The sequence below is a fragment of the Nansenia antarctica genome, assembly GCF_963989245.1.
Source record: "Nansenia antarctica genome assembly, chromosome: 9".
Lineage (NCBI taxonomy): Eukaryota > Metazoa > Chordata > Actinopteri > Argentiniformes > Microstomatidae > Nansenia > Nansenia antarctica.
Window position 1 is genome coordinate 24,797,225 of NC_137679.1, and position 13,195 is coordinate 24,810,419.

Genomic DNA, 13,195 nt, shown 5'->3' on the forward strand with positions numbered 1-13,195 from the left:
AAATAATGAAGAAAAACGAGATGCGCTATTAGAGGTGAGGCTCCTTCTTTTACGCATCTGTTTTGGAGTAGGACGTAAATCATTAATTTCAACATTAATTCTTTGACATATTCTACTTCTTCAAAAGCAGCGGTAAATGTTTATATATTCATCTATAATAATACATTTCTAGTCATATATGTTTATGGCGTCGGTGACATGGATCGCTACATTACTTTATTATAGGGCGATATGATATAACAGCATGCATCGAATACATCTCTATAATTAGGCCTACTTAATTTCACAGGCACTAAGTCACACCCATACAAAAATATGACGAGCAAATAAGAATCTAAGGGAAACATATCACAATTAACACAGATAATACAGCTTTACAAGAATATATTACCAGCATTTCCAGATGTCTTCTTCTCCTTCTCCTTTTTGCTCCTCTCTCATCAATACAAAGATACGTTTTTGTTTAACTGTCTCATATATATCCCAACATCATGGCCATCATCCTTCCCAAAATGCTCAGTTAGTCATTCACCTACTCGTTCACTATAAAATTCCAAGCCGATCATTCGAGGGTCTCTGGTCCAATCCGCGTATTTCCTGGATCAGTGGCATATTTGCAATTGGTTCAGAACAGCCCTTCCGAATATTTCGCGTGCGCGTGTGCGAGCACGCCCGTGCGCTCGTGTGTATGTAGCCTGATACTACTACTTTATCCATTTTCTCCTAAATTAAAATATACTGTAGCATACATCTTATTGTCCGTGGAGGTTTCGAGAAATATTCACACCTGGATTGTCATAATTATACTGTCTTAATTATAAATATAGACTCAGAGGATGTTGCAGGCTATCTGTAACTTCATCTGTTTTAAATTATATTACTTACTTTGTAATAAACGTCTTATACTTATAACTTCTCAATATTTGGCCGCATGAAAATAATACATCATAAAGAAGCAAACATTATTTTAACCAAATGTTAGGCCAGGTGACATAGGCCTACGTATACAGTCATTGAATAATTATAATTAGAAATGTACAATTTAATAGAAGCCTAGTCACAGATGGGGCTAAGGCATATCATGGAGAGTCTATTTTGACTTCGAGGAGAAATCAAATGTCACCGTCCACAGAAAATGTTTCAATATCAAAGTATATCGTTTTATATAAGAGCAATATTGTGAATTCACGAAGTGTGACATTCTTTCCCCCAATGGTTCAAAAACAACATTTAATTTCTTCGGGACATATCCGTCTCGGGGCAAATATCAACACTCATCACATCAGTCAAAGTGGCAGTTCAGAAAACTAATGAATACACATCGTGACCAATCAGCGAGGCCCTCAGCGAGTATCAAGCAATGACATCAATATGGTTATGTGACTGAAGTACATATTCACCAATGAAAACAGATACTGGGCGTTTCATGGGACATCTGTATGCAAATACAACTATGAATCACGTGAGGTAAAGGACGTTGATGCAAGGCTGAGCAGACCTAAAGTGCTGCCACTGAGTCATTCATGGTAAAAAAATAAAAAATAAAAAACATCCACTGACATTAGGCTACTCCTGATGATTAAAATGCACAGCAGTGCTTTACTATGGCAATAACTCTTTGAATTGGCAAATGTCATGACAAATAGTGTATCCAACGTTGAAAGTCATTCACCAGTTTTAAAGAGGGAATTTGGCATCATAAAAATGTCGAGATTTCACGATATTGTATATAGATAACAAATGTTAATATGTCATTGCATTTACAACCCACCTACTGGACACCCTTTTTTCACCTTGAACATGCTCCGTTTACATTACTACAGAGCTACACCAGTAGATGGAGCAAAAATGCAGTGCAAAGATTGAAAGCACACTGCTCAGTTAATGTGTCAAAACACAGTGTCCTTATCCTCATTTTACATAAGGCCTGTGGTGTGAAATAGGAACATCAATTATTTCAGTAAGACCTCAGTTCTTGATTTTTAGATGTCTCCACTGTCAAGCTTTTGTAGATGGGCTTTTTTAGAAGGGCAAACCCGTTGTTAGTGTCAATATGTTATGCAATCTTTTAAGATCTTGACACTATCGTGATGTATTTATATATACTGTGGGTCCAATACTGTTTTGGTCACAATGTTCCCTTCTCTTCTTTGGTCCATTTGCCCTCTAAAGTGCCTTGTATATTTTGCTGCGCAGTCCCCCCTGTTTTTTTCAGGGTCATCTCAGTCCAGTAGTGCAAATCAGCACTTTTCGTACCCTTCATATCAGACAGCATTATACTCAACTGCTGTGTCGCCTTCGTCTATCTCCCTATTTGTCCCCATCACACTGAGCTCATCCACAAGGCAAAAGTGTTAACAGTTGTGACCTTGCATTTACTGGATAATCTTTAAGCACATCATTACCACCAGTCAGACAGACAGTCAATCAGGAAACGCCCACTTGTCTGAGATACTGTACAATCTGCTCTGTCCTCTGACATTGACTGACTCTCTCCTCTGTTCTCTTTTTTTCTGATCTTGATGATATAGTATCTCGAATTTATTTTTGGAACAATGAAACAAGTCACACTATGTTGGTAAATACTACTGTATAACTGGTATCATTTTATCATAGTTGTAGGCCTATATTCAGCACCTCTTGTTGAAGAACATATTGTTTAGTGTACCTATATATGAGTTTTGTCTGTTGAATGCCTATGCACTTTAATGTCAGAATAATATCAATAATAGTCTCTAAACCACCATATTGAATCCCAGTATGTTACTGTACAACCCCAGCCAGCAATGACTATGACTCCAAGCTGTGCTATTTCACGCTTTTTGTCATGTCACATAGGCTTTCTTTTCACCACTACAGTTTATATTGGCTCACAGTATTCACATTACCTAACCCTGATTTTGCAACATAAGTGGAGAGGGCATTATGAAGGCAATGCAGTGAACAAGTGATGTCATCCCTTCCATAAGTAATATGGATAGTCTCCAGATTATGAATAGGTCTACTAAAGTGCACTATTAAAGCCACAGTCTAAATTGTGCACAGTTAGCAGTTGAGTTATGTGAGCTATTGAATGCTTATATCTATATATCTATATATCTATCTATATATACACACACATATATATATATATATATATATATATATATATATATATATATATATATATATATATATATATATATATATATGCTTATATCTAATCTATTCTAACAAAATTATATTGTGTCACAATTACAGTACAGTAAGTTTTAGGAATGTTCTAAGTATTGGTAGCAGTCAACTCAAATGTAGCTACATTTCATCATGTGGTCTTTCCCATCTCTCCTCTGCCCCCTCTCTCCCTCTACGTTTCTACCATGTGATTTATGTGTCTGACAATGCCCTGTTCCGGTTGCTAGGGAAGAGAGACAGTCCTAGGCAACGTTGTACGCAAACCTCTAAACCGAGAAGGAGGTGAGAGAACGGATAGTTTAACCAGCAGACGAGAGTGGACCGCGACTGTTAGTTTTTCGGGTAGATATTTACTTGCAAAATCAGTGACTTTAGCACCGCAAAGTGTTAATATTATGCCCGAAATGTGATAGTGCGAATCAGCGTTCTCAAAGCGACAGTGCCAAAGTGGACTTCACTTCGCTGCACTGTTTCACTTTGCCGCTGGCCAGGTCACCGCTGCTAGCCTGGCCACTGCGCTGGGCTCGACGGACCAGAGGCACCAGCCAGCCGCTACTGGCCTCAACCCGGGGACAGAACGGCTACTTTCACCGTGTGCATCTGATGATTGTCAGCTACGCACTTCGACTTATGGAACAGGTGACCTTTGTCTGTTGATTGGAATTAAATCTATACAACTTAAACGAAATGTTTACAACCTGCGGTCCAACAAGCAAACATATTCAATGAAAAGTTACATGGAGTGAAGGAACGGACTGCCTCCGGATGAAGATAGGATGCGCCAAGTGAAGGTCTCTCGGTTGGAAGTTTGTGTAGCGTGTATGTGTTAGCGAACTGGTTTTGCTGAATTGCAAATAGCCATCGAGAGAAATGTTTTCTTATCAAAATTAAGCTTTATTTTGTCCAGTTGAATTATTATAATAATTATTATTACTATTACTACTACTATTACTACTACTATTATTATTACTACTACTACATTCACTACTTGAACTATTCCGTTAGTAGTTGAACATTAGAATTAATTCTGTTGTTTTAATGAATAGAAAGCAGTTAAATGAAGAGTGAAAGGAAAAACACTTGACATCTAAAATGTGGGGGCCTACAATACACTCTGCTGTTGTGTGGCAACACTGAGTGTGATAGGCACCATGCCCCCACTTACTGTTGGTCCTGTGACTGGGTTTCTCCACTGCTTCAAGGCAGGCAAACTCAGGGCTGACCAGCCACAGCCACTGCCTCATCAAGTGACCCCATCCTGACTCACTCCGGAGACCGTGACTGGCAGGGTCAGAAGATGGGAAACTCCTCCGGGAAGGACGAGGAGGAAGAGGAGGAGAAGGACGAAGACGGGGAGACAGTCAAAATAGCAGAGAAGAAAAAAGAGGAGGAGGTTGAGGGGGAGCTGCCCTTAGGGGTGGAGGAGATGTTTGAAAGTGGAGACCCCGTGTTAGACCTGAGCTACCGTAAATTCCGTCGGTTACCCTCTCGTGTGTGTACTCTAGAGCACCTGGAGAAGCTGTACGCCTGTGGCAACAGCCTGCGCAGCTTGCCTGACAACATTGTCCAACTGCATGGTCTGCGAATTCTAGCTTTGGACTTTAACAAGATGGAGGACGTGCCACTGGCCGTCTGCCAGTTGAGTAACCTCACGCGTCTGTACCTGGGCAGCAACAGACTAATGAGCCTCCCCCCAGAGCTGGCTAACCTACAGAGACTACGCTGCCTGTGGATGGAGAGCAACTACTTCCAGCGCTTCCCCCGTCTGCTCTACGACCTGCCCCATCTCCGCTCCCTCCAGATGGGGGACAATCGCATGCGGACGCTCCCTCCTGACCTGTGGCGCATGGAGGCTTTGCGGGGATTATGGCTCTATGGGAACCGCTTCCAGGAGTTCCCTCGTGTCCTGCTGCGCATGGAGAGCCTGGAGATATTAGACCTAGACAAAAACAAGATCACCGTTTTCCCCAACCTGAGCCGCCTGCCCGCCCTGCGCCTCTTCTCCTATGACCACAACCCTGTGGAAGGCCCTCCCAGGGTGAGCGAGGAAGTTCTCTTGGTAGGGGAGGGGGCTGAGGAGGCGCTGCAGGAACGGGCATGCAGGCAGGAGAGGCGGAGGCAGGCTGCAGAGAAGGAAGCAGAGGAATTGGCACTGGAAGGGGAGGAGCCTGTGATTCACGGCATATTAAAGAACAGCAACTCTGCTCCCGGCCGCATTCCTAATGATGTACTGACTGTGGGACAGGCACCTGAGGAAGAGGAGGACGGCTCGCAGAGAAAGGATGACGAAGATTCAGAGAGACCAGTGACAGAGTATGATGGGGCTGAACTGGAGTATGATGAGGAGGGTATAGAGTATGAGAGGGAGGAGCTGATATGTGAGGGGGAGGGCTTTGAGTATGAGGGAGGGGAGCTGGAGTATGAAAGAGCAGACATGGACTATGAGTATGAGGAGGGGGAGGAGCTAGATGGCCCATAAAGGCACAGGGGAGGGCCTTAATAACAGGCCCCTTCCCTTCAATGCCTCTATTACTTGATGAATTTGTACTACCAGAGCAAGGAGGAGAGGTCGAAACAAGGTCAAAAGCCCAGGAATTACAAAGTGAATTGTTTTGGAGAAAGTTGAGGTGTAATAGTACATTAGGATATAGCGTGTGAACCAGACTGACTGTGTGGGACTTTCTTCATACTGTAGCTCTAACAGGGTTGAGCCACTAAATTATTTGCTGTTTTTAACTGACCTGTGAAGATGAATGAACTGCACATTATGAAATGATGGATAGGTTAGTGTCTTTGCCATTTCGGTCTGTGGCAAAGTGGCAAGTCAGAGCAGGACTCAGGTGATGATGTGTGTATGTGTGTGTGTGTGTGTGTGTGTGTGTGTGTGTGTGTGTGTTTTGAAATGGCGGTATACTTTTACTGCAATGTGATACAGTATTGTCATTGTCTATTGCATTATGTGTGCACAGGAAACCTAATCTTGCCTCATTAAATAATCATTGAGTATATCAGGTTTGTGGCAATCATTCATACATTACTGAGGGAGACTAGAGAGATGGCAGTTGGCATTCAGCTACATAAATGAAACAGAAATCATATAGATTTACCACATTACAGTAGTAAATAGAAGTAAATATCTCTGTAATGTACAATTTACTGTTGTAATCTTATTTCCGCCATTTATCTTGTTTACAGACTACTGTGTGACACTCTGTGTGACGTATATTGGAATCATTTGCAAAGTATTCATTACACCCTAAACAAAAGTCAACCTCTCTCCCTTGCCAATGTGGAGTGTTAGCAGTTGTATGGGTATGTCTGTGCCAAAATAGTGAGAGAGAAGGAGGAGGATGGGAGAGGGATGAATAGCTGGGGTACTTCTCCATAAAAGGCATGTTGACTGAGAAGTTTTAAACATGAGATGGAATGTCCCCCGAAAAAAACAAAGAAGGAAGGGAACACTTTGGAGGTAACACTCAGAAGAATGAGGAGAAGAGGATCGGTCAGTTCCATCTGACCCCGGATGTGTTTGTACTTCCTTCTTTCAAGGCCTTTCAGTCTGTCTTCCCCCCACTACTGCATCTATAAGCCACTTCTCCTAGCTCTCATACCTTCTCTCTCCTCTCTCTCTTGTTTTCATTATCCCCATCGGGTTCACACAGTATGTGCGGTACCATCCACTCTCAATCTTTTATTTCTCACATCTCACTGAAAGTAAAATATTTATCTAACTGTTGAAATATTTATGGATGGTATCATGTGGCATTCGCAGCTGTATAGATCTATTGCTGTGTATCTGCTTATCTGCTTATGTGAGTTATACATCCATTGATATCCTTATAAAGACTGTTTGCAACCAACATTATCCTTAAAGATCAAGTCTCAGATTATATTCCCCATCTGTACTTTTTACAGACCGTTTAAACACACCAAGGACAACATATACGGTAGTTAAAACCTCCAGGGGGTTATAGTGGTAAACCCCCCGTTGTCTCATTTCATTTCAACAAAGCCACTTCAAAAACCTATTAAGACAAGGCAAGGCAAGTTTATTTGTATAGCACATTTCATACATTCAGAGGATAGTAAGAAAATTAAAATGACAAGAATATATATATTGATCTCCTCCCACCCTATATTCCACCTACCGGTATATAGTATATCAATTAAATAGATAAACATTTAACAAGATAATAGACAATGAATAAAAAGCAAGTAAATAGATAAAACATTTAATAAAATAATAGTTAACAGATAAAAAGACATTGATAGAAGTGTTAGTGTTTAATCATAATTGCTGCAAAACATGACGGTCTTTAGCTTAGTTTTAAATATTTTTAGGGTTTGGGCCTGTTTGATTTCTTCAAGGAGTTTGTTCCTGGAGCATGCAGCAGAGTGACTGAAAGCTGCTGCATCCTGTTTTGTTTTCACTCTTGGAATGATTATCTGATTAGTCTCTGGAATATAGGGTGGGAGGAGATCTGATATGTATTTTGTGATTTGTATGCAATTAGGAGTATTTAGAATTCAATTATATGAGAGATTTCAGTGTAGGGATATCAGGATTGGTGTAATGTGTTCAAACTTCTTCGTTTTTGTTAGAACCCTAACAGCGGCGTTTTGGATGAGCTGCAATTTACGAACAGCTCCTTTAGATAGGCCTCTTAGTAGACCATTACAATAATCAAATATACTCAAAACAAATTCATGGATGAGTTTTCAAGGTCTTGTTTGGACATGAAACCTCTCATTCTTGTTATGTTTTTCAGGTGGTAGATAAATGAATTATCTACCATCTACTCTCTAGCTGACAATGAATGATGCAGTGTAAGGCATTTAGTGTGCTTTTATGTGTCTCATGTTTTGACATAGTAAGTCCTTGTTTGTTTTTACTACTGTAGATACAGTCTGTAAAACTACTGCACATTTTGAGAGGCTGGCAGACCAGTAGTATTTCTACTGCCAGTATATGACACATGCTATGACGCTGTAGAAGCATGATCCTACACAGGATCAGTATACTGCTCCTCATTCCATAGCTATGACTGGGTGGCTAAACACCTTGACAAACTCCAGACCTTCATGGGAATCGGTGGCACACTGGGTCTGAATCTAATTATTTTGCTCATTAGTTTATACTTCTTACATTCTCTGTAGGTCAAGGACATAACATCTGTAGAAACTACAATAGCTCATCTCTTTCATGGCTGCCTCCCACTTTCACCTATCACATGGCCCACTGCACAGGACTGTCTCAGATGAACAGGACACAGGCAGCCTTTCACATGAATGAAGGACATAGACACCACACAGAACTAAAGTATTAACCTTCAACCAGCATTTTTTGAGTGCATGAGTACAGGGAAATTATTCACATTCATATCCACATTTACATTTTCATGAAATGGACATTACTATGGTAACAAATGATCCATTCCATGAGAGAGTAAACACCACTTAAAAGTGTTGAGAGTTCAGAACAGAATGGACAGCAAGCCATGTGTGAATTCAGCCAAACTGACAGAAGCAACATTTTATTGAAATGGAAATACAGTACAGCACATTGTCAGCTGAGCATGGATAATTGTGTGTTGATGACATATTCATGTATGCATCCATGAGCAGGTTTAAAAGATGGCGGTATAGGCAATCTGATCTTTGGCCTTGGGTCAGTACCTCAGGAGTCTGTCATTATCCACTAAGGTTCAATCTGTGAAAGAGAGGTAACATGAGTCAAAGGAGGGCACACTGTCCACACCATTGCTGGGGTAACTGAACTGCGTGCGTGCGTGCGTGCGTGCGTGCGTGCGTGCGTGTGTGTATGTGACTGCATGACTGTGTTAGTATGTTTCACCTACCTGTCTGTGTCTCGCCCAGTGTAGCCATTGCTCCTATGCTTATGTATACCTCCCCAGGTCCAGCCAGCCCTCAGCTTTTCCAATGCGGAACCATCACAAAACCTAAAGATATGTAGTACATACATTGGTAAGCAGTGCCTAGAGAAATTCACAACATTATATTGCCACACACAAAAACAGACTTACCTGCTTTGATAGTGAGTGAGGAAACATGAGGGGTCGGATGGGGAGAGATGTGAGAGAGTTTTGAGGTTGGGAGTGTTCAGAATGAACCCTGAGCATTCCTGTCAACAAATACATCTCATCATATACAGAATTGACAGCTTGTAAACTGTACCAAAAGCCATACAGTATAACCTTCATTACATCAATAAATAACCTTCACTACATGTAAAATGGTGTTTACCCTTACAACAAACACATGTTTACTGTACAGTATGTAATCAATGTTCATTAACATGCAATCAGTCTAACCTTCATCCCAATAGACTTCTTTTCAGCAGGTGAACTGCCTTTGTGGTTATGAGAGACGGGTAGCAGGGAAGCCTAAAATCAAGTTTTATATGCTGAACATCATTATCTTTTCCAATGTGAATCTATTTAAAGGTACATTTTGACAGGATCAGAGAGAGGCAACATAAGGGTTGGGCTACATACTGGGCAGGCCAGGGGATCCACAGTGTCTCTGGTGAAGCCTGTCTCTCTAGGGCAACGGCTCACCAACCTGGGGAACATTTCAGAGCCCTGAGGCACATACAGTAAACAGATACTGGTCAAACACAAACCTTTTAAAGGCTAACTAAATGCTTTCAGTTTCATTCACTGATACTCTCAACAAGAGGCAGTAAGTGCTGCATACTGCGTAAAGAGACAGTGTGAGAGATGGATACATATTGACTGTGACATGGATGCTGAGTGCACCTGAAGGAAGGATATTGGCAGGAAGTCAGCTTTCATAACAGAGTTCTCTGTACGACGAGGGTCACCCTGTTGAAAAGAAAAGAAAAGAAAGAGTAGGTCTACAGCATGACAACAGAGGGATAATACATTGGGGGTAAAAAACAGAAAAATAACTACTGCACAGCTGGGAATAAAAACATATTTATCTTTTTATATCTATATTAACTATAGTTATAAATGAAGAGTTTTATTGCAAAAACCTATATTCATCATTTTAAAAATAGGGTGGGTATTAAGGGTTAAGGGTTAGTATATACAGTACCAGTCAAAAGTTTGGACCCACCTTCTCATTCAATGGTTTTTCTTTCTTTATATATTCTTTTCTACATTGTAAATTAATACTGAAGACATCAAAACTATGAAAGAACACATATGGATTAGCCACCTTTTGCTTTTTTGTGGTTTTCTCCCACGTATTCTAGAGAAGAGAATGCTGGGCGGTGTTCAGTTTCCTTTTCCACTGACACACACACACACACACCAAGCTGATTGAGAGAATGCCAAGAGTGTGCAAAGCTGTCATCAAAGCTAAAGGTGGCTACTTTGAAGAATCTAAAATATAAAACATATTCTGGTTTGTTTACCACTTTTTTGCTTACTACATAATTCTGTGTTCTTTCATAGTTGTGATGTCTTCAGTATTCATTTACAATGTAGAAAATAATAAAAAAATAAAGAAAACCATTGAATGAGAGGGTGTGTCCAAACCTTTCACTGGTACTGTATATATCACTTTCTTTCTTTTAAAATGATTGCTATCATGACACAGCAAATCGTTATAATACTTGGGACAGTTATGTTATGTTATGTCCTTACATAATTATTGTATTTTTGTAATCAATCTTGAATATCACGATTTGTTATAATAAATGTAACATGACCAACAATTTTGCACATGGATAGCTTTTTAAATGAAACTCTTCAAATATGCATGCATTGAAAGGAAATAGTTTAATACATGTTACACATACTAACACATACTAAAACACTATCAATACATCTAGAGTATAGAAAGTGTCAATATAGGATCTTGCATATTCATAATTCATAGCATTTAAGATCTTGACACAGCACTAACCAAGTAGCTATTTTGGGGCAGAAATGTATTTGGCTGAAGAGTCGTTCCCTCAGTGAAGCCGCTCTCTCCCTTGTCACCCACTAGCTGGCGCTTATGTGAAACTGACAGATACAGAAATAGCAAACATGTAATTAATGAGATGTACCAAAATGTCATATTTAACTACACCATACTGCCCCTCAGCGTACCTGGTGGTCTGGGCCGATGGGGCACAAAGTACTCCTCGTATTCTGTCTGGAGAGATGCACTCTGGAAAAGAGAGGATGAGAGACACAAATATTAACAGAATCTTCCATCTTGGTCCCTCCATCTTGTCCATGTTTTGCTCTTTTCCCATCTCTCTCACTGTTTTAGGGTGAGTCCTGAGTTGAAGGTAGCCACTCTCTCTGACCCTGCCACTTGGCCGGGGCATGGCCTCTGAGCCATCAGGCCTGATCAAGGGCTGGAAATGACGTTTCGTTTGGGAATGCAAGTTGTTCAATAGAGAGAGCCTGTACAGGACAAAAATACACTCACATTATGTATTGATGTCATTCCATGTTATTGTGAGTATGGGAGCACTATCAACACGTCCAGTCTTCACCTGTGAAGATAGCCCTCACCTGCCCCAAGTCTTACCCAAGCTGAGGGTTGTCACTGTAGTCTAAACCTGGGCTGTAGTATATAGCAGGTCTTAGGTTAGCAGAGTAGCCTGTCCCATAATGATGTCCCAAACAAGGGCTGAAGCCCTCTTTGCCTGTGAGACAAATGAATGTGGTTAGAGTTGTGATGTAAAGAGATTTTCTTATGAATACAAATACTGTTTCATTGAGTGTGAGTACAGTTTCTGTATGTGCATACAGTAATTATGCTATCATAGAATCAAGTCATTGCATGTCATATCCCAAAAAAATCTCACCAAAAGAGGCCTTGTAGGAAGTGCAGTAGAGGTTAAGTGAGGTGTTTGTCAGACGCCCCCCTGGGTTGCCTGTTGCTCTAACAGCAGGCATGGCTATTTCCACCTGCCCATCCATCTGTGACTGGACTGGTGCAATGGAAAGTCCCACAAACAACAAAGCCTCTCTTGTAGACTGTACTCCAACCATAAGTGAGGAAAAAGAGACCCACAGTAACAGGGCTTTAGTTTAAAAAGCTATATAGAAGTTTGGTTGGACTTTTTTGTATGACACACTGATATTTACAAGATATACTAGCAAATAATGTAGTTATGTGTAGCCTACTTAAAGCAACTTCAAACAACTCCAGAATTAAACAATTGGAAACCAAACTAGTCCTCAGTAAAAGTGTAACTAATGTGTAACTGTCATTTATCATGTAGTTTCTACATAATACCTGGTTATTTTTATATCATCAATTAAAGTGATACCGATAGCCTACTTTTTTCAAAGCTTTCACAAATATACAATCTATCATGCATGATGGGAGAAAAACATGCACAATTACATTGATTACATGTGTGCATATAGAACGACAAAAACACTTGACAACGATAGAAACGACCATTTACCGTTACCTGTCTCTCCAGGTGGTCTAATTGCGTGCCTACCTGTCTCGCGCCGGTGCATTTATGTCGGGAGTGGGCCGTCTCCGGCCGTTGCTAGGAGATGTGGCAACGTCACAGCTGAGAAGGAGCAGGTCACAATGGAGAAAGGCAGGAAAGAATCTCGCACGTGAAATATTGATAAAGAAACTATGCCAAAACGTGTGCAAACTGTTTGCGACTGCTTAAAATATGAAGTCAGTACAATTAGAGCTTATTATTATTAATTATTATTATTATTATAGGGCAATACAGGAAATGTATAGTAGTTAGTATATTCTACTGGGAGTTTGGGTAAAAAATAAAGACGACTAACCATCTCGACTTCGCGCACGACAATAGACCTTATAGGCCTATTACTTCATGACATCAATATTATGACATCGTTAATTGCCAAATTGGCAAAACATCGAAGTGCACCTTAGCATAAAGAATTATGGCATAAATCATGATTTATCCACTAGATGGCGGTGTCATGCCACAGTTGTACTAGAAAGCCCTAAAGATTTACAGTCCTTTCTACACAACCTATTTGAACAAGGTGAGGTGACTTTCTGCACAAATGATTACGCCAGATAATTAATT

At 40.5% G+C, this 13,195-nt stretch overlaps 2 protein-coding genes across 2 annotated transcripts; one reads left to right on the forward strand and one right to left on the reverse strand.

Annotated features, from left to right (window-relative positions):
• Positions 1 to 4,471: 4,471 nt before the first annotated feature.
• On the forward strand, positions 4,472 to 5,653 carry lrrc10b (leucine rich repeat containing 10B; the record flags this gene model as incomplete). The annotated part of the gene is made up of 1 exon (XM_080538768.1): positions 4,472 to 5,653. The coding sequence occupies one exon, from the start codon at positions 4,472 to 4,474 to the stop codon at positions 5,651 to 5,653; it is 1,182 nt and encodes a 393-aa protein (XP_080394894.1).
• Positions 5,654 to 9,028: 3,375 nt separating this feature from the next.
• On the reverse strand, positions 9,029 to 12,083 carry saxo4 (stabilizer of axonemal microtubules 4; the record flags this gene model as incomplete). Its single annotated transcript, XM_080539644.1, has 10 exons — positions 9,029 to 9,134; positions 9,219 to 9,316; positions 9,507 to 9,578; positions 9,690 to 9,776; positions 9,954 to 10,019; positions 11,071 to 11,171; positions 11,259 to 11,319; positions 11,417 to 11,561; positions 11,689 to 11,806; positions 11,969 to 12,083. 10 exons carry the CDS (start codon positions 12,081 to 12,083, stop codon positions 9,029 to 9,031), a joined length of 969 nt encoding a protein of 322 aa, XP_080395770.1.
• Between the last annotated feature and the right edge of the window lie 1,112 nt (positions 12,084 to 13,195).